Below are 22,206 nucleotides of genomic sequence, written 5' to 3'. Positions count from 1 at the left end.
AGCTATGATTGTGCCACTGTACTCCAGCCTGGGCAACGGAGTGAGACCAGATCTTTAAGAAAAGCAATGCATAATGAGATACTACTTCATATCCACTAGGATGACTAATACTCAAAAAGAGAATAATAAGTGGTGAGGATATGGAGAAACAGAAACTCTCCCACATTGCCGGTAGGAAAGTAAAATGGGGCCTGCCACTTTGGAAAGCAGTTGGAAAGTTTAATAAAAATGTAAAGATAAATTGATCCAGCAATCTTATTCCTAGGTATCTCTGACTGAGAGGAATGAAAGCATATGTTTACACAAAGTAACATAAACTCGCCTCCTGAGTAGCTGGGATTACTGGCGCTTGCCACCACACCTGGCTAATTTTTCTATTTTTAGTAGAGATGGGGTTTCATCATGTTGGCCAGGCTGGTCTCGAACTCCTGACCTGAGGTGTGATCCACCTGCCTCAATCTCCCAAAGTGCTGGGATTACAGGTGTGACCCACCTTGACCAGCCTAAATTCAACTATTTGAATTATATATATACATATATATGGTCTATATATAAACATATATATAATATATAAAATAAAATTCAATTATATATGTTTTAATTAAACAATTTTTTTTGTTCTGATGGGGTCTCACTATGATGCTCAGGCAGGTCTCAAACTCCTGGGCTCAGGATATCCTCCTGCCTCAGCTTCCCAAAGTGCAGGAAGGTGTGAGCCACCATGCCCAGCCAATGGTTGAATGGTGTGTGTGTGTGTACATACGTACATACACATACACATACTTTATTTACTTATTTATTTATTTATTTTTGAGAGACGGAGTCTCGCTCTGTCGCCCAGGCTGGAGTGCAGTGGCGCGATCTTGGCTCACTGCAAGCTCCACCTCCCAGGTTCACGCCATTCTCCTGCCTCAGCCTCCCGAGTAGCTAGGACTACAGGCGCACGATGCCACGCCCTGCTAATTTTTTGTACTTTTAGTAGAGACGGGGTTTCACCATATTAGCCAGGAGAGTCTCAATCTCCTGACCTCGTGATCTGCCCGCCTCGGCCTCCCAAAATGCTGGGATTACAGGTGTGAGCCACCGCTCCCGGCCACATATACATATTTTAAAGAGTGATCTTCATCAGAAATTCTAGATGAAAAAAATAAAAGTAAATATAATTTTTTTAAAAAAGAATAAGGAAATGTTTTCCCAAATGCCTCTGACAAATTACCCCTTGTGATTTATTGGCCCAAGGTGTGGCATGGGGACTGGCTTGCACTGACCGGCTTCGTCCTGGGTTCTGGAAGGGAGCAGCTGGTCATGGAAGCTGGGGCTAGCATCAGTGCCCGTGAAGCATGTGGGCTGTGGGTAGGGACCATTACCTAATCAAAAATCAGGGGATTGCAAGAAGGTGAAAGCGGATACTAGGTGGACAACTACTAAGGTGTCAATTACACCCAAGACTGGCCACTAGATACAGACCCCTCGCCCTGCATTCTCCAGCCCATTATCCACATCCTGTCTCCTACTTCTCTGCCCACTATGGCAAAGGGAGGCAGAGTGGGGGTGGGAAGAGTCACTGCCTAAAACATGGCTTTCCTGCAGGGTGACCAGCTGTCCTGGGACTGAGTGGTTTCCTGGGACATGGGACTGAAGGTGCCAAAACGGGGGAAGTTCCAGGTGAACTGGGAAGGGTTGGTGACCTGGTCACCTCACCAAACAGAAATAAAGAAGCACTCCTAATGAACTGTGGATCCTGTCATCAAGCACCAATGGCTGCTGATACCACAAAGAGACAATTGGTCATTGTGCGTCTGTGAGGAAAGCACGCTCAACACCATTTTTGAAATATTTTTTGGCAAAAAGATTGAACATAAATACAAACAAGTCTGTAGATCCAAGTACCAATTCATAGGAAATACAGACTGTGGAGTGTTTAAAATGGAAACTTACTGGGCACAGTGGCTCACACCTGTAATCCCAGCACTTTGGGAGCCCGAGGTGGGTGGATCACCTGAGGTCAGGAGTTCGAGACCAGCCTGGCCAACATGGCGAAACCTCGTCTCTACTAAAAATATAAAAATTAGCCGGGCGTGGTGGCAGGCACCTGTATCCTAGCTACCTAGGAGGCTGAGGCAGGAGAATCGCTTGAACTCAGGAGGCGGAGGTTGCAGTGAGCTGAGATCGCACCACTGCACTGCAGCCTGGGGAACAGAGTGAGACTCTGTCTCAAAAGAAAAGAAAAGAAAAGAAATGATCTCCTGCAGAATGCCCAGGAGGAACACTGACTGAGAACCAGATGCTCATGCTGGCGTTGGAACCAGGCTTCTTGAGGTCCTCTCCTGAAAACCTCTTTTGCTCTTGGCAGGCTCTCAGTCTCCATGCTGAGTTGGCTTCACCCCAGGGGTACCAGGCACTAGGGGGTGGAGGACAGGTACCCTGCTGACCAGGCCCCCAAGAGGGCTCCACAGCTCGCCCTGCCTCCTCATTTAGGCAGCATGAATTGTTGCCAAGATGGCTATTATTTTTATTTTTAATTAATTAATTAATTAATTCTTCTTCTTTTGAGATGGAGTCTCACTCTGTCACTGAGGCTGGAGTGCATTGGTGCGATCTCAGCTTACTGTAGTCTCCACTGCTTGGGGTTCAAGCGATTCTCCTGCCTCAGCCTCCTGACATTTCTGTATTTTTAGTAGAGATGGGGTTTCACCATGTTGGCGAGGCTGGTCTCGAACTCCTGACCTCAGGTGATCCGCCTACCTTGGCCTCCCAAAGTCCTGGCATTATAGTTATGAGCCACTTTTTTCCTGATTCTTTGTACTCTTTTGTAGTTTGCAAATGTCTACGATGAGCACATGTTGCTTTTATAATCATTAAGAAAAACTCGGTAAATACTTAAGAGGGAAAAGTATTTGCCATGAGGTTAACAGATGGTTCAAGCAAGGTTTTGAAAAATGGCCACAGGCCAGGTGCCGCGACTCATGCTTATAATCCCAGCATTTGCATTTTGGGAGGTCAAGGTGGGAGGATCGCTTGAGCCCAGGAGTTCGAGACCAGCCTGGGCAACAGAGTGATATCCCATCTCTATAAAAAAACATAAAAATACATAAATAAAATGTTTAAGAGAGAAAAATGGCCACATTGTTGGAATAAAGATCCTTCTCCCAAGAGGACAAGGGAAGAATTCAGCAGTGTGAAGTCGGAGCACACCGGGTTTCTTGCTCATGGTGCTTTGGATGTCCTGGCGACCGGATTCCCTGTCACGGGGGGCAGGGTAAGGGTGAATTCGTCTTGAGTGCTGTAGGATGTTTAGCGACATCGCTGGCCTCTACCCTGGTTGCCTGCCAGGGGCAAACCCCACTCCAGTTTTGACATCCAAACATGTCTCCAAACATTGCCAACTGTCCCCAGGGTGGGGGCAACTTGCCCCTGATGGAAAACCACTGCTCTAGGTATTAGGTTCCTAAGAAAGAAACCAGAGTCATGAAGAGGTGTTTTACCTTCCAGGTATGAAGGTTAATGAGCCATTTTTTTAAATCCCTTAAAAATCTGTTCCCCTAAGGTGCTTGAGGCAATCTGTGAAAATGGTTCACTATTCACTTTATCCAGAAAACACCACAGAATCATGCAGATCAAGAGGTTCAAATCTTCGTGTTCACCTTAAGAACATTTGTGAGGCCGGGCATGGTGGCTCAGGCCTGTTTTCCCAACACCTTGGGAGGCTGAGGCAGGAGGATCCCTTGAGGCCAGGAGTTTGAGACCAGCCTGGTCAGCATGGTGAAACCCCATCTCTACTAAAAATACAAAAATTAGCCGGGCGTGGTGGCACATGCCTGTAACTCTAGCTACTCGAGCGGCTGAAGCACAAGAATTTCTGGAACCCGGGAGGTGGAGGCTGCAGTAAGCCAAGATCGTGCCACTACACTCCAGCCTGGGCAACAGAGTGAGACTCTGTATCAAAAAAAAAAAAAAAAAAAAGGCCAGGCGCAGTGGCTCACGCCTGTAATCCCAGCACTTTGGGAGGCCGAGGCAGGCGGATCATGATGTCAAGAGATCGAGACCATCCTAACACAGTGAAACCCCGTTTCTACTAAAAATACAAAAAAAATTAGCCGGGCGTGGTGGCAGGCGCCTGTAGTCCCAGCTACTCGGGAGGCTGAGGCAGGAGAATGGCGTGAACCCGGGCGGCAGAGCTTGCAGTGAGCCAAGATCGCGCCACTGCGCTCCAGCCTGGGCGACAGAGCAACACTCCGTCTCAAAAAAAAAAAAGAAAAAGAAAAAGAACACTCCTGAAAGCGCCCAGGCCATCAAAGGTATGCACATACAAAAGGCCACAAAGTATCAGAAAGATGCCACTTTACAGAAACAACATGTATCATTCTGACTTTATAATGGTGCAGTTGGTAGATGTACCCAGGCCAAGAAGTGGGGCTGGCCACAAGGTCGGCGACCCAAAAAGAGCACTGAATTTCTGCTGCACATGCTTAAAAATACAGAGAGTCACACTCAACTTAAGGGTTCAGATGCAGATTCTCTGGTCCTTGAGCATATCCAACTGAAGAAAGCACCTGAGTTGCGTCGCCGGACCTACAGAGCTCAGGGTCGGTCGGATTAACCCATACGTGAGCTCACCCTGCCACATCCAGATGATCCTGCCTGAAAGGGAACAAACTGTTCCTAAATCGGAAGGGGAGGCTGCACAGAAGAAAAATATATCCCAGAAGAAATTGAAGAAACAAAAGCTTATGGCATGGGAATAAATTAGGAATAGAAGGAATGCCATTAAAAGTTGAAAAAAAAAAAAAAAAAAGGAGAGAGGGAGACAAACAGTAAAAAAGATATATTTCTTAGAAATCAGTAAACTGAATATCCCGGGAGAGAGGTCGGTATGGCCCCATTCACAAGCCTGGTTCCTGCCCATCCCCCCTCAAGGATTCTCCCAAACCAAATACCAACACCTGCACCCCTTCAGCCTGGGTGTTCTAAAAAAAAAAGAGCTGATTAATCCAACAAGGAAAAAAGTTCCCCTTTAGGAAGAGCCAAAAATGTGGTTTAAACAAACCCAAGGTCATTGGCGCTTCGAGTTGGCTAAGGCTGGGCAAGACCAGACCCTGATGTCAAGACTTTATAGCCAGGGCCCCTCCAGAGCAATGGAAAAGGGTGGGTGGTGAGAGAGGGGGGTGCCCCAGTTTGATGTAAGACCCACTGCCAAGGACTTCTATGTAACCTCAAAGGCAGGAGGTGGGGAGGTCAAACTGGGAAAATGAACGCACGAGGTGCCAGGGTGGTGGGCGGCATTTGCATCACCAAATTAAGTGCTGATGTGTACAAAAACCACAAAGCATCTGGCAGCCTTCCATGTTCTGTATACACTGCTTGGATACTCTAGCAGCTCGGAAAGAAAGGGGACATTTAAGGACATTTTTTGCTCACCTGGACGGAAGGGTAGAGAGACAGACCTCACGCTGGGCAAAAGATTCAGCTAAACCCACACATTTTGATTTAGAGAGCACAAAGGGTATTGCCACCTAAAAGTAGCCTGCCAAGCAGGTCAGTGAAAAAGTCACCAAGAAGTTGCAACAATGCATTGCTCGGGCTGAGAGACAGACAAAGGGGGATTCTGCAGCAAGAAGAAACAGGCTAGACTCAAGGTAGAACTTCCCAACCACAAGGGAATGAACATGCAGAAATTCAGTCTAATCAAATAATTTAAAAGCTGAAGGGAATGTCAGCTATCATGCACTGGCAAGAAACAAAAATCCAACTGTTTTTTGAGACACGGTCTTGCTCTGTCACCCAGGCCGGATGGAGCGCAGTGGCATGCTTTTGGCTCACAGCAGCCTGACTCCCAGGCTCAAGCGATTCCCCCACCTCAGCCTCCCGAATAGCCGGGACTACAGGTGTGCACCACCATCCCACCTTATGTTTGTACTTTTAGTAGAGACGAGGTTTCACCATGCTGCCCAGGCTGGTCTTGAACTCCTAACCTCAAGTGATCCACCCACCTTGGCCTCCCAAAGTGGTGGGATTACAGGCACAAACCACCACACCTGGCCACCAACTTTTCCTTTAAAACCACCAGGGCTCATGACAGCAGTATTCACAAGAGTCAGAAAGTGGAAAAAACCTGAATGTCCATCAACCAGTGAACAGATCAACACAGTATGGTCTATCTGCACAATGGCATATTATTCTGCAATAAAAGGAAATGAAGCTACAACATAGATGAACCTTGAAAACATCACGCTAAGCGTAAAAGCCGCCAGTCACAACATTCCACCTATTGTGATGCCATTTATATGAAATGTCCGGAATAAGCAAATCTACAGAGACAGAAAGATTAGTGGTTGCCTAGGGCTTGGGAGGTGCTGGGGAAAACAGGGAGTCATGGCTGATGGATTGGGGTTTCTTTTGGGGGTGATTAAAAAAAGTTCTAAACCTGACTGTGGTGATGGTTGGATTGTGTGATTTAAGTGGGTTAACTGTATGTTGTATGAATTTTTGTTTTGTTTTGTTTTGTTTTTCTGAGACTAAGTCTTGCTCTGTTGCCCAAGCTGGAGTGTAGTGGCACGATCTCGGTTCACTGCAACCTCCGCCTCCCAGGTTCAAACTATTCTCCTGCCTCAGCCTCCCCAGTAGCTGGGCCTATAGGTGTGCGCCACCATGCCAGGATAATTTTTGTATTTTTAGTAGAGACAGGGTTTCATCAGGTTGGCCAGGCTGGTCTCGAACTCCTGACCTCAGGTGATCCACCTGTGTCAGCCTCCCACAGTGCTGGGATTACAGGCGTGAGCCACTGCGCCCAGCCTACGTGTGTGAATTACATCTCAAAAAAGCACTTATTAGAGACCACTGGGATCTCTGCAGAGAAGGAGCTCCCACTCCCACCCCAGGCAAAGGATGAGAAACTCAGAGACCAACTTGAGAACCAACCCTGCCAGCAGCTGCTGTGTATCCTGGGGCTGGTCACTTTGCCTCTCTGACACTCAGTGGCTTCCCAGGGCAGTTAGACCAAAACCCACCTGGAAGGCCCTGCAGGACAATCACTGTGCTGACCTCTTCTCCTGCCCCCCACGTCCTGGCACACCGTGGTCTGGCCACACCACCCTTTTTGTTTTGTAAACAAATTGAGCTCATGCTGGTCCTGAGGCCTTTGCACTGGCTGTTCCCTCTGCCCACAACACTGTTCCCAGATCTTCTCCCTGCTGGCTCCTTCCCATACCAATGCAACCTCCCCAGAGAGGGTTTCCCTATCCCCTGCCTGAGTTGCCACAATGACACCCATCACTCCTCGGCCCATGGCACTGTCTTTTTTGTTTCCCCTCCAAAGCACTTAATAGCATCTGAATTTTTTTTTTTTTTTTTTTTTTTTTGTAGAGTTGGGGTTTCAGTGTGTTGGCCAGGCTGGTCTTGAACTCCTCCTGGCCTCAAGGGATCCACCCACCACGGCCTCCCAAAGTGCTGGGATTACAGACGTGAGCCACTGTGCCTGGCAAATTTTTTGTATTTTTTGTAGAGATGAGGTTTCGCCATGCTACCGAGGATGATCTCAAACTCCTGAGCTGGAGCGATCCGATCCTCCCACCTCAGCCTCTCTATGTGTTGGGATTACAAGTGTTGGGAACCACCACGTCTGGCCCTGCTGAACTGCTTTATGAGGGAGGAAAGTGAAGCTCAGATGGGTCTGAAGGGCAGGCCTGAGGTCACATAGCTGGGGAGATGAGCGGCCGGGGATTGAACCCAGACGTCACCAACCCGAGCCTGCCAGCTTAACTCCGTGCTTCACCTCACGACCCTCACATCTCTTGTGTCACGTATGTCCTCAGTTTCTCTCAGCCCCGAGAGCCAGGACTTTAATTACCATCATTCCCATTTTTGCCATAAGGACCCTGAAACTCATCAGGTCCAAGGTCATGTTCCAGGAAGGCGCTAGACCGTGCCCTGAGGTCAGCTGAGCTGAAGCCTGGTGCTCCCGTCCCCTGGCCATAAAGCACCGAGACTCTCTCCCAATTCAGCGCTGCAGGGACTAAGGTGGTTTTCTACATTGCTTCTTTAGGGGGCTCCATCCAGCTCCCACCCTCATGCCCTGATGAGCCGCCTTCCCCAAGTGGCTGGTGGCAACCTCAAAGAGGCCAATGTGGCCCTTCAAGGTGACAGACACCCTGAGCGGGTGGAACCCTGGGGCTGCCCCTACCGTTCTCCTCTGCGTCCTGCTCCTGCTCTGTGCTGGCATAGGTACGCAGGAACTCGGCGAAGGCGCCGTCTCGGGCCAGCAGCTCCTGGTAGGAGCCCATCTCAGAGATCTTGCCGCCACTCATGACGATGATGACGTCCACCTGCGGCAAGTAGCTCATGCTCTGCGTGACCAAGATTCGCGTCTGTGGGCAAAGAGGACACCCGGCCACGTCAGTGCACATGTGTGAGACTGCCTAGCTTGGCAGAGTGAAGACTAAAGGAGGAATGAGCCGACGAACACCTGGCGGGCAAAACTCAGGTCTGAAGGTGGGACACGCACCTGCGATAACAGCATCCAGGAGCAGCTGAACCTGTGCACACGGTCCTGTAACATGCATGTGCAAAGGGCCTGCCACGCCTCAGGTGCTGAGCTAAAAGCTGGGGAAGGGCCGCAGGAGAAACGAACACTAGTAGAATAGTGCTTGCTGAATGGCGAAAACGCAGCAAAAAGGGGAACGGGTGTACCAAGTGTGCGAGTTTTGCAATTTTAACAAAGGTAATGGGGAAGGTTATTTTTTAACAAAAACCTGAATGACAAGAGGTAGGGAGGGAACCATACAAGTGTGTAAAGGAATAAAAGGATGGTGCCACAGCGAAACAGTTTGTATGCAATGGCTTTTTTTTTTTTTTTTTTGAGACAGAGTTTCACTTTGTTGTCCAGGCTGGAGTGCAGTGGCACGGTCTCGGCTCACTGCAACCTCTGCCTCCCGGGTTCAAGCAATTCCCGTGCCTCAGCCTCCCTCTGCGTAGCTGGGATTACATACGCCCGCCACCACACCTGGCTGATTTTTTTTTTGTTGTATTCTAGTAGAGATGGCGTTTCACCACGTTGCCCAGGCTGGTCTCAAACTCCTGACCTCAGGCAATCTGCCTATCTCGGCCTCCCAAAGTTTTAGGATTACAGGTGTGAGCCGCTGCGCCCAGCCCAATGGCTTAATTTTTTTCTTTTTTTTTTTTTTTTTGAGATAGGGTCTCGCTCTGTCGCCCAGGCTGGAGTGCAGTGCTGCGACCTCAGCTCACCGCAACCTATGCTTCCTGGGTTCAAGCGATTCTCCTGCCTCAGCCTCCCAAGTAGCTGGGACTACAGATACGTGCCACCATGCCCAGATAATTTTTGTATTTTTTATCAAGACAGGGGTCTCATCATGTTGTCCAGGCTCATCTTGAACTCCTGAACTGAAGCGATCCATTCGCCCTTGGCTTACAAAAGTGCTGGGACTACAGAGGCATGCGCTACCGTGCCCAGCTCTGGCTTAATTTTTTTCTAAAACAACTCCCGCTGTCAGCCACCCCCAAAACCACTACAAAATATGCACATGCATACATTTTATCTGCAAATCTGAAAGTTTGGGAAGACATTCATCAAACTATTAATAGAAGTCAGCATATGTTTCCTTAAACAGCTAACGGTCAATCTTTTCAGCTTTATGGATCTTACAGTTGCCATGGCACCAACTCAGCCCTGCCGAGGTGAAGTAACTGTAGATGATGCTTTAAAGAACAGGACACGTGCGGTGGCTCACACCTGTAATCCCAGCACTTTGGCAGGCCAAAACGGGAGGATTCCTTGAGGCCAAGAGTTTGAAACCAGCCTGGGAAACATAGTGAGACCTGTCTCCACAAAATAAAAATAACAATAAATTAGCCAGGCATGGTGCTGCATGCCTGTGGTCCCAGGAGCTACTCAGAAGGCAGGAGGATTGATTCAGCCGAGGAGCTGGAGGCTACCATGCCATGACTGTGGCACTGCACTCCAGCCTGGACAACAGAGGAAAACCCTGTCTCCAGAAAAAAAAGAAAAAAAAAATACATTGGCCATGTTCCAATAAAGTTTTATTTATGGACACTGATATCTAAATTTAATACGATTTTCAAATGTCATAAAATATTCTTCCTGTTTAGATTTCTTCTATTTAAAAACACACACATCATTCTTAGCTCAAGAGCCATATAAAAAGCAGGCAGTGGGCCAGATTTGCTAACCCTTGCTCTCTAAGAGAAGAATTAAAGATTAGGGATGCAGGATGAAGAGGGACTATTTTATTTATTTTATTGATATATATTTTCTGAGATGGAGTCTCGCTCTGTTACCCAGGCTAGAGTGCAGTGGCGCAATCTCAGATCACTGCAACCTCCACGTCCCGGGTTCAAGACATTCTCCGGCCTCAGCTTCCCGAGTAGCTGGGATTACAGCCATGCACCACCACACTCGGCTGATTTTTGTATTTTTAGTAGAGATGGGGTTTCACCATGTTGGCCAGGCTGGTCTCAAACTCCTGACCTCAGGTGATCCACTGGTCTAGGCCTCCAAAAGTGTTGGGATTACTCACCGTGCCCAGCTTTATTTACTTTACATACATGTGCGCACGCACACACACACACACACACACACACACATAAGAATATATCCATATTCTTGTACTTTTCAATTTTGTTACTATGGGCATGTATTACTTAGTAATTTTCAAAAATGTTTTGTACTATTTTAAAATATGTTTACACACAATGTTACTGGTATGTATGGGAACGATTACAAGAGGTCATGTAGCACGATGTTTCCTGTATATATACGTGTAACAAGATAACCCTATTTAAAAAGTTTACACACAGAGCAAAAAGACTTGAAAAAAATACAAAACCTCTAACCAGTGGAATGTGTGTAACTGCTTCCATTTTTCTTTTTCATGTTTTTCTTAATCTATATGCCCCCGATGGGGATGTGTTAGTTTTAAAATCAGGGGAAACAGCTGGTTGTGGTGGCTCACGCCTGTAATCCCAGCACTGCAAGAGACCCAGGTGGGCAGATCACTTGAGGTCAGGAGTTCGAGACCAGCCTGACCAACATGGTGAAACCTCGACTCTACTAAAAATACAAAAAGTTAGCCAGGCGTGGTGGTGCGCACCTGAAATCCCAGCTACTTGGGAGGCCAAAGCAGGAGAAGTGCTTGAACCCGGGAGGCGGAGGTTGCAGTGAACTGAGATCATGCCACTGCACTCCAGCCTGGGCAACAATAGCGAAACTCCACCTCAAAAAAATAAAATCAGGGGGAGAAAAAAAAGAGCCAGTGTGTACCCATTACAACTGCCCTATAAAAAGAACTCAGGAACTATTTCCTATCATGTTAAGGTGTTGTGGCAATTTTCCGACCCCTCTACCCACAGACACCTCTGCAAGTAAGAAAACGCAGCCTGCTAGGTCACAGGCAATGTCTTGGGGTGGGATTCCCTGCAAAGAAGCCAGCCCTGTGACTTAATCAGGAAGAGAGGCCTCCCTTGGCCATGCAGAGGCAATGAATTTAACTCTGCACGGAGGACTTACCCCTATAAAGACAAGCACAAGACGGCTGTCTTAGGAAGGCTTCCAAGACAAGCATGAGAAATGTGTTCTTTAAAGTCCAATTAAAAACAAAGAAAGCCAGAGAAAGTAAAGGACTCCTAAAGGGGACACGTTCTGACTTAACCAAAGGGCGAGACGGCCCAACACCAAGCCCCGCCCTGCCAGCAGGCACCTTGTTCTTCAGCATCCCCTTGGGGCCAATCACATTTTCAAAGATGTGTTTTCCCACATGGGCATCCACTGCTGAGAGGGGATCATCGAAGACGTAAATGTCAGCGTTGGAGTACACGGCCCGGGCCAGGCTCACGCGCTGCTTCTGGCCCCCAGACAGGTTCACGCCCTGGGGAGAGACATACACAGGAGTGGGTTTCCTGGGAAATCTTGAGACTCACGATACGTAGAAGCAGGCCGAGTGTGGTGTGATCCCAGAACTTTGGGAGGCCAAGGTGGAAGGACTGCTTGAGGCCAGGGGTTTGAGACCAGCCTGAGCAATATAGGGAGACCTTGTCTCTACAAAAAAAAAAAAAAAAAAGAAAGAAAAGAAAAAATTAGCCAAGCCTGCTGATGTGCGCCTGTAGTTCCAGCTATTCAGGAGGCTGAGTGGGAAGATGGCTTGAGCCCAGGAGTTTGAGGCTGCAACGAGCTATGGCTGGGCCACTGCACTCCAGCCTGGGCGACAGAATGAGACCCTGTCTCTTTAAACAAGAAAGAAAGAAAGGCATAGAGCCTGCTCAGGACACAGCAGGTCCCGGCTGAAGGCCCTGCAGAGCTGCGCCCACCTCCTCTTCTTTAAGTTTGATGCTGAAGGCATGAGGTCACGCCTGCACAAACCTGGAGCCAGGCCCCAGCTCCACCACCACCAAGGATGGGATCACAGGCACAGGGTTTAGCCCCACCTGTCAACTGGGCAAAAGAGAAAACCTGAGTCTCCCGTGAGGTGCTGAGCAGGGGACCTGGCGCAGAGCGAGTGCTCAGCGAAGGGTGGCTGACGGCACCAAATCATGTTGACCAGTGGGAAGGCCCTGATCCCTTAGTCTCATGGAAGGCGCTGGTGGACGTGGTCATATTATTGTTACTGCTGCTGTTGGTGACAGCTGCCGTGTTTGCCATCTTACTCTGGATCTGTCACTGTCCGGCAAAGCCACATATAGGTGAAGCAAGGCTCCGGCCTGGGGACGCTGAAATCCAGCCCACATCCCAGTCACCAGGAGGAAGGACAATGCATGGACCAGCAGCAGCGCCAGCTCCCAACATGACAGATAAGCCAACGTCGTTTCCCTATTTGGCTGGAAATCACAGGTTACTGCCCAGCCCCTCCTGAGATGCCTGCCCTGACTCCTATGCACTGAGGTGGGGTCCTGGCAGCCGCGTGCCTTCTTTTTGTTTTTGGAGACAGAATCTCACTCTGTCGCCCAGGCTGGAGTGCAGTGGCACAACCTCGGCTCACTGTAATCTCCGCTTCCCAGGTTCTCCTCTCACCTCAGCCCCCTAAGTGGCTGGGACCACAGGTGCACGGCACCATGCCTGGCAACTTTTTGTATTTTTAGTAGCGGTGGGTTTTCACCATGTTGCCCAGGCTGGTCTCGAACTCCTTGACCTCAGGCAATCCTCCCACCTTGGTCTCCCAAAGTGCTGGGATTATAGGCGTGAGCTACCGCGCCCGGCCAATAACTCATTTTTTATTTCCAAGGAGCTGCAGACTTATCTCAATTTTTAAACATCATTCACCACGTAAGAAAGCCGACAGAGCCCCTGGCTTGTAACTAAAAACAGAAATGGGCCAGTGCTTTGCACTCTTGATCTTCCAAGAGGGGACACACCAGACGACCACCACGGGGTGCCAGAGCAAAGTGGCCAGGCAAGCAGCAGGGGAGGCACCCCAGGCCTGGAAGGCTCAGACCAAGGTGTGGAGGTGGGCAGGGGCTGAGGGTTGCTGTGAAGCAGCAGGAAAACCTGGGGGGATGGAGCACAGCAGGAGGGAGGGTCTGCAGTGGTGAGAGGCAGAGAATGGCCCTTTTAGAGATGACAAAATGAGCAGGTAACAACATGGACACAGGAACCATGCTCTCTGCAGCTCTGTGGCTGTGTGGCCTCAGGTAAGTCACTTGGCCTCTCTGTGCCTCCTTTTCCTCAATGATTACCTAGGTATAACAACAAATTCCACCCATGGGCTGGCTGTGAGGAAGAATTACATGTAAAATGTTTAGCATAGTTCCCAACATACAGAAAATACTCAAGTTATGGGCCAGGCGAGGTGGTTAACATCTGTAATCCCAGCATTGTGAGAGGCTGAGGTGGGCAGATCACCTAAGGCCAGGAGTTCAAGATCAGCATGGCCAACACAGCTAAATCCCATCTCTACTAAAAATACAGAAATTAGCCGTGCATGGTGGCAGGGGCCTGTAGTCCCAGCTATTCAAGAGGCTGAGGGAGGAGAATCACTTGAACTCAGGAGGCAGAGGCTGCAATGAGCCAAGAGTGTGCCACTACACTCTAGCCTGGGCGACAGAGAGAGACTCCATTTCAAAAAAAAAAAAAAAAGAACTTTGAGAGGCTGAGGCCAGCCGATCACTTGAGGTCAGGAGTTAGACACCAACCTGGCCAACATGGTGAAACCCTGCCTCGACTAAAAATACAAAAATTAGCCAAGTGTGGTGATATGCACCTGTAATTCCAGCCCCTCAGGAAGCTGAGGCAGGAGAATCACCTGAACCCGGGAGGCAGAGGTTGCAGTGAGCTGAGATCGTGCCACTGCACTCCAGCCTGGGCAAGAGAGCGAGACTCCATCTCAAAAATAAATAAATAAATAAAAAGAAAGAAAGAAAAGAAAGAGAAAATGCTCAGTAAGTGTTAGCTATTGTGCTATTTTCAGTATTATGGCTATCTTGACAGGGACCGTGAACATCTGAATCATCGACTCCCCTCCTCCCAACAGCATGCCCCCTGTCATGTGACTCTGCAGTCATGTGACCACAAAGGTAGCATACACTTCCTTCTTGGTCCCTTGCCTTTGAGCTTGGCCAAGTGACTTGCTTTGTGAGTAGAAGGAACAGTGTACTTTAAGGGACATTGCATGCTTTTTGGGGGGCCTATCTTGGGCCTCTGCTGCCACCATGAGAAGAGACCCCCTTTGGAAAGCTGTGGACCCCTCACCCCGGTCCCCAGCAAAAGCTCTGTAAGGGAGACCTGAGCCACACCCACAGCCTGGACCCAAGTTCAGCTGGCCTGCAGAGTGCAGCAGAGCCGCCCAGCTGAGCCCTGCCGGGTCAGCTGATAGCAGCAGACTCACAGACCACTGAGATTGTGAGAGCATTTGTTACACAGCAACAGCTGACTGATTCAGGGGCCAACATCCAACCTATACTGACCTTCTCGCCAATCTCTGTCCGATCCCCGCTGGGCAGGATTTCCAGGTCTGGGAGGAGGGCACAGGCCTGTATCACGGACCTGTAATATGGTTCCTCCAGCTGACATCCAAAAAGGATGTTTTCTCGGAGAGAATCATTCTGAATCCAGGCCTGCTGTGGCACATAGGCCACGGAGCCCTAAGTTGCAAATGGAGAACGAGGTGAGACAGACACACAGACAGATCTGATCAATGAGACAACAGCTGGCCCACCCGCCTGCTAGGAGGGCCTCACTTCGCAAGTCATTTTCATCACAACTATTGCTTTGGCAAGAGGGAAACTGACTCACAAAGGACAACAGATGCCAGGGCTGGGATCAGAACCCACAGCAGGTGAATCACTGACTCCAATATCAGCAGTCAAAGAGTTGATATCCTCGTTGATAAGATTACAGTTATTTACTTAGTAGCTAGCTATTAACTCAATGCCTACAGTGGTGATCAAAACCCCTGCTTCCAAAGAGTGGAAGTCCCTAACGTGACGGAAAACTACTTGATTACAGTTACGGTGGATGCGAAGATAAAAAGATATATGACACTTTCTAAGAGTCTAACTTGACTAGGCGCGGTGGCTCATACCTGTAATCCCAGCACTTTGGGAGGCCGAGGCAGGCAGACTGCTTGAGGTCAGGAGTTCAAAGCCACCCTGGGCAACATAGAGAAATCCCATCTCTAAAAAAAATAGAAAAATTAGCCAGGCATGGCGCTGTGCATCTGTAGTCCCAGCTACTTGGGAGGCTGAGGTGGGAGGATCACCTGAGCCCAGGAAATGGAGGTACCACGAGCTGAGATTGCACCGTGCCACTGCACTCCAGCCTGGACCACAGAGCAAGATCCTGTCTCAAAAAAATTAAAAGACTGACCTAGTTTGGGACATCCGGGAAGGATCTTTGAGGAAATATCCTTGCTAAAAATTGAAGCAAAGACTCCTATATCAAAGCATCCATTTCAAAGGCTTATTTTTATTTCCATATGTCAGGTATCACAAACAGCATGAGAATAAAGGCTAGAGTAAGGATATTTGTTTTGTGTATTTTGCTAATGAAAATGCTGAGGTAGTTAATTCTCTATATATTTACTATGTTTGTAGAAACAAAATCTTGCCATGTTGCTAAGCCTGGTCTCAAACTCCTGGCCTCAAGCAATCCTCTTGCCTTGGCCTCCTGAAGTGCTGGGATTATAGGCATGAGCCATCATGCTCAGCTCAAACATATGTTTAGACAAGAACCAAAAAGTGAAGAATGAGTCACTTTCATGAGGAGAAGAGGGAAGAGCATTCAAGTCCGAGGGAACAGCACATGCAAAGGCCTGGAAGTGAAAAGTACTTGGCACATTCAAGGAACGGAAAGGCCAGTGTGACAGGAACATCGATCAACCCTGTGAGGGAACAACTGGCAGAAAACACACCAGGGACAGCAAGGGGGCCTATAGGTGGTGGGGAGCATGGGCTTTATCAGAAGGGCAAGGGGAACCCCTGAAGATTTTTTTTTTGACACAAAGCCTTGCTGTCGCTCAGGCTGGAATACCGTGGCAAGATCTCAGCTCACTGCAATCTCTGCCTCCGGGCTCAAGGGATTCTCCTTCCTCAGCCTCCTGAGTAGCTGGGACTAAAGGCGCACACCACCAGGCCCACTGATTTTTGTATTTTTAGTAGAGACGGGGTTTCGCTATGCTGGTCAGGCTGGTCTCAAACTCCTGACCTCAGGTGATCAACCTGCCTCAGCCTCCCAAGTGCTGGGATTACAGATGTGAGCCACCGCGCCCAGCCAGAAGATTCTTGAATAAGGGAATTCTAGAGAGGGCAAAGCTGACAGCAGGTCCCAGGTACCCTCATTCTTACTCTAAATTCTCAAATAATTAACCTGCTGACTTGAATATCCTAACTTTTAAAAAGCCAAAATGTCAACAGTGGTGCCTTACCATAGAACCCACAGAAAATTCAGACATAATATACACAAACCACACCGACTAAAACATTTGGGAAAAGATAAATATTTTATATACATTTCTAGCACTCCCCTTACCTAGGCAAAACAACCAATAATAAATAATCATCTGGCCTGAAATGCTAATAGTGCCAGGATAGCAGAAAGCTGGGGTTAAGGAAACAGAAAGCAATGTGGATCCCATCCGGATTTGGAATTTTCTTCCATTAATCTAGCTCTCATGGTTCATTCATCTTATTTTATGTCAGGAACTTGACAGTAATGATAAAACATTTCTTAAAACAACAGTTAAAGGTCATTAATTTGGACCCAATCACAATGTATACTTTCTAAAGGCATTGTATAATCAAAGAAAGGGTTTTGCTCTGAAATAAAATCAATGTCATAAACTAGACCAGGAGCGGTGGCTCACGCCTGTAATCCCAGCACTTTGGGAAGCCGAGATGGGGAGATCACCTGAGGTTAGGAGTTCTAGACTACCCAGGTCAACACGGTAAAATCCCGTCTTTACTGAAAATACAAAAATTAGCTGGATGCAGTAATGGTGGGTGCCTATAATCCCAGCTACTCAAGAGGCTAAGACAGGAGAATCGGTTGAACCCAGGAGGCAGAGGTTGCAGTGAGTCAAGATCACACGACTGCACTCCAGCCTGGGCAACAAAAAAAACTCTGTCTCAAAAAAACCCACAACAACAAACAACGTCATAAACTTGACATTCCCAAAGGCAGATTCCAAGAGACAAATGTGCAGTTGCACAGACACTAAAGAGGTGCGGACAAGTACACCTGGGACACAAAAGGTTAAACAGTTAATAGATTTTTTCTCCTTGCAGGACTTGTCAGAGCCTTTAATTTGCTAATGTTTACTGTAAGTCTCCAAGAGGGAGGGGGCTGGAGTATGCATTATTTCCCACGCTTGTTTGAGCCTGGGGTTCTTTATCGCCCAAATGTCCTGCAAGATGAGCTGCCTGCAGACCACACTCCTGGAAATGCTGGTAGCAAAACTTCCAGGGACGTATTGTTACACTAGGAAAAGGCCTTCATGGGGAGTGAACTAAATGCAAACAAAGGCTGTTGATTTCCAGTGGGGATTATTTGTAAAGGAGCCTCTTAAGCTCACTCCTGGGGAATTTCAACTTACTTCGAAGTACACTGTGTATCTAAAAGCAGTAAAACTGCAGTCTTCTTTTAGCTCCATATTAAGAATTCGACACTAAAAATTTAAACTGTTCCCTTTAAAAAATGTTCTAAGAAAATATTCCAACCACATAAACATTTTTGTTTTGTTACATTTATAAGAATAGATACTCAGAGATCCATAAAGATAAAGAACAATCCAAAAAGACCCAAACAGACCAAGAGACACTCAGTGACAGGCAGAGACGCAAGGGAAGGAGACACAGGCTGCGTACCAGGGAGTCTTCATGTGTCTACTAAGTATTTATTAAGTGGCCAAATGCGGTGACTCACACCTGTAATCCCAGCACTTTGGGAGACAGAGGTGTGCAGATCACTTGAGGTCAGGAGTTTGAGACCAGCCTGGCCAACATGGTAAAACACCGTCTCTACTAAAAAAATATAAAAATTAGCTGGGCATGGTGGCGCATGCCTGTAATCCTAGCTATTCGGGAGGCTGAGGGAGAATCGCTTGGACCCAGGAGGCAGAGGCTGCAGTGAGCCGAGATCACACCACTTCACTCCAGCCTGCGGGACAGAGCCTGACCGTGTCTCAAAAAAAAAAAAAATAATAATAATGATAATAATAATAATAAAATAACAGCTTAATAAGGAGGTAACAAAATAAATATTTATTAAGTGCCTACTATATACTGGGCACTATTTTAAGTGCTGGGAGACAGATGGAAATAAATGATACCAAAATCCTGCCTTCTAGGACAGCACGGAACAGAACAGAAAGAACGAGAGAGAAAGAGACAGTGGAAAGATACAGGAGGAAGAGGAAAAGAGACGTTGCTGCTTTCGCTTCTGGCACAGGGACAGTCAAAAGAAACACCAGCATTTCTGAGCTTTTCCTCAGACCACCAGCTTCCCCACTGCCCCTCCCCGCTGGTCCTCATCCTACCTTGATAGCCACGTGCCCCTCCACTTTGTCCATCTCAGCCAAGAGGGCTGAGAGCAGGGACGACTTTCCGCAGCCCACCTGGCCCACCACGGCCACCAAAGCACCTTCGGGGATGGAGAAGGTGATGCTGAAACGACACAACACACCTGGCTCAGCCACGCTGAATGAGGCCTGCCGGGCTAATGCCCATGGCCACCGAGCCTCAATTTACCCCAAGTAGATAGAGAGAAAGACAGACAAAAGGCAAGACTGTACTAAACACTGAAGGCCTCAACATTCCTTCCACTTCTACTGCTGAGTTCAGTTCAGTGACCTGTCTCACGGGGCCTCCAGGTGGGAGGTAGGTGACAGGTGTCCCTTAGAGAAGAGAGGCACGGAGTAACCTGAGAGATCCTGTCACAGTGGGCTTCTGGAACAGTTTTTGCCCCTCAGAGAGGCAGGAACTTCACTGGGGGCATGATGCAAGGTCTGAAAGGAGAGGACACCTCAAGACAAACTGGGGCCAGGCACGGTAGCTCATGCCAGTGCTGGTAATCCCAGCACTCTGGGAGGCCAACACAGGCGGATCACGAGGTCAGGAGCTCGAGACCAGCCTGGCCAACATGGTGAAACCCCGTTTCTACTGAAAATATAAAAATTAGCCAGGCGCGGTGGCAGGGCCTGTGGTCCCAGCTACTCAGGAGGCTGAGGCACAAGAATCACTTGAACCCAAGACGCAGAGGTTACAGTGAGCTGAGATCGTGCCACTGAACTCCGGTCTGGGCAAGAGCGTGAGACTCTGTCTCAGAAAATAAATAAACCAAAAAACTCTGACAGAAAAGCAGGCGTGTCCCACACACAGAAACATGGGGAGAGCCGGAGAAAGGTGTAAAGGGGTGAAGGCACAGGGTGTAACCAGGGATGCGATGGCACTGAGGTAGGTAGTGGCCAGACCTGGGAGCACCTTGAAATATGCCCTGGAAGGACGCTGTGCTACAACACCTGAACTCTGCCAGCCGGGAGCCACCAAAGGGTTGAAAAGGGAAACGCGTATGAATAAATCTGAGTTGAATTTCAGGAAGATGTCTCTATTGAAATCATCCTTTAACGAACAGCAGAAAGCAAAATAAAATAAGCTCAGCATTCTCCCAGCAAGAACGGCTGTCAATGGGGCAGGTCAACCCCAGGCCACTCCCACTGCTGACGGCACCTCCAGAGCAGGGTTTCCATCCTCCCAGGGAAGGGAGGGCACATCCAAACCTTTGCTGGACTCACTTATATGGAATGTGCTTTTATTTTTTATTTACCTGTATTTAGTTACTTAAGTATTTATTTATTTTTTTTGAGACAAGAGTCTCACTCTGTGGCCCAGGCTGGAGTACAGTGGCTCAATCTTGGCTCACTGAAAACTGTGCCTCCCAGGTTCAAATGATTCTTGTGCCTCAGCCTCCCAAGTAGCTGGGATTACAGGCGAGCGCCACCACATCCAGCTAACTTTTGTGTTTTTAGTACAGATGGGGTTTCCCCACGTTGGCCAGGCTGGTCTCGAACTGCTGACCTCCAGTGATCTGCCCGCCTCAGCCTCCCACAGTGCTGGGATTACAGGCATGCACCACCATGCCCAGCTAATTTTTTTATTTTTAGTAGTGACAGGGTTTCACCATGTTGGCCAGGCTGGTCTCAGACTTCGGACTTCAGGTGATGTGCCCACCTTGGCCTCCCAAAGTGCTGGGATTCTGTGCTTTTTAACTGCCACCTTTCTGATTTCAGAGTATTAGTGGAAATGCTGATAGTCGTTGCTGTCACTGATTGTTTCATTCTTATGACACTGCTGCGTGGTGACACTCATCAGGCTTTTTGTTCCTGTGCTGGGAGGGGAAAGGATTATGGGGCCTGCGTGGGCAGGAAGCCCAGTGAGACAGTACCTGCCACTGTCCACGTGAGACTGAAATATTCTTACAGGCTGATGAGAGAAAAGGGTTAGAGAAAGGTTCTGGGGGCTCATGGGGGGAAGGTAACTGAACAGGAAAACCATTGGGTCAGGAAAGGGACACAGATACAGATTAGTTGTGCAGCTCAACAAGACAGAACAGCTACAATTGAAGCAGGCAGGATTTAAGTTAGACATAAGGAAGAACTTCCTAAGCATGCATTACCCCCATGAATTTTCAATGCAGGCTTCCTACAGATTCTTTTCTCTGGAGAGTTTCTCTCCTTCATGATAAAATACAGCAGTGATTTGGCTACCCAGGCATGAGCTAAACCTCTAAAAGGGTCCCATCACCCTTGTGTTTTGCGGATTCCTTAAGGGGGCCTAAAAAGCTGTTGATCAAGGCCTCTGGTCAGAAAAAAATGAGAGGTGCTTGACAAGTTGCCTGGGGATAAGGTCAATTTCCTAGACTTCATGTGCTTTGGAAAGGTAAGGACTGTAGGGTGTGGGGTGCCAGATAGAAAGCTGGCAAGAAAGGGTGAGCTGGGCAGCTGAGGGGCACTGGAGTTCAGCAGCATCACAGCCTCTGACTGAGACTGGCCAATCAGCACACTCAGTGTCTGAAGGCATAGCGATTGCCTCACAGAGGGCACAGGACCCAATCTGTGTCAATAAGCAGCAGGCAGTTCTCCTAACAGTGGGATACACAGTGGGAGCTGTTGGGACCATTTACCATCACAAGTGGAGAGGATGCATGAGGATAAAGCAGACCAGGAGAAAGTGAAACAAAGAAAATATGAAGAAAGTTCCGATGGCAGAGTCCCTGGATCACACCGCACCTGAAAGTAGAACCTCCTCTCAGTTATGCGAGCCAAGAATCTCCTGTATTGTCTAAGTCTAGCTGTCCAAGGCTGCTGTAACTTACAATCACAGGGAACCCTCTGTGCTAGGCATCTGTGTCTGCTTCTCACGACAGCCTAAGCAGGTGTATCTGCACCCCACTGTCCAGATGGGTAAGCTAAGTCTTAGAAAGGCAAAGTGAGTTGTTCAAGGTCACAGAGAGGGAACACGGTGGGAGTTCGAATCCACGTTTGACAAAAGCCCTGTGGCTCTCTCCACGCCATCACGTGTGTCCACGTCCCGGCTTACCCATTCAGTGTGGGTGGGTCGCTCCTGGCCCAGGTGAATGTGGCATTCCTCACGGTGATGCTGTTCGTGCCCCCGCCTACAAAGCAGAGACATGTCAGGCACAGGCTGAGCTGTGGGACTCCACATCAACAGAACGCTCTCTTTCTCTGCTTGAGT

General features: G+C 48.4%; 1 protein-coding gene across 10 annotated transcripts in view; it reads right to left on the bottom strand.

Moving 5' to 3' along the window:
- The window catches only part of LOC115933223 (serine/arginine repetitive matrix protein 2), a 124,605-nt gene that overhangs the window by 28,252 nt on the left and 74,147 nt on the right, over positions 1–22,206 (bottom strand). For 3 of the 10 annotated variants that reach the window (XM_063699602.1, XM_063699596.1, XM_055365734.2), the window contains 5 exons: positions 22,051–22,126; positions 18,993–19,119; positions 14,926–15,102; positions 11,730–11,897; positions 8,180–8,363 (listed from right to left, as the gene is read on the bottom strand). In XM_063699602.1, coding sequence (XP_063555672.1) covers positions 8,180–8,363; positions 11,730–11,897; positions 14,926–15,102; positions 18,993–19,119; positions 22,051–22,126 — 732 coding nt within the window. Of the gene's footprint in view, positions 1–8,179; positions 8,364–11,729; positions 11,898–14,925; positions 15,103–15,542; positions 15,636–18,992; positions 19,120–22,050; positions 22,127–22,206 lie in introns of those variants that run through there. The other 7 variants (XM_063699603.1, XM_063699594.1, XM_063699604.1 and 4 more) reach the window with 5 other exon arrangements.

The sequence above is a fragment of the Gorilla gorilla genome, chromosome 18 (genome assembly GCF_029281585.2).
Source record: "Gorilla gorilla gorilla isolate KB3781 chromosome 18, NHGRI_mGorGor1-v2.1_pri, whole genome shotgun sequence".
Taxonomy (NCBI): Eukaryota; Metazoa; Chordata; class Mammalia; order Primates; family Hominidae; genus Gorilla; species Gorilla gorilla.
Note: the sequence above shows the minus strand (reverse complement) of the source record. Positions and strands in the feature narration are given on the sequence as shown.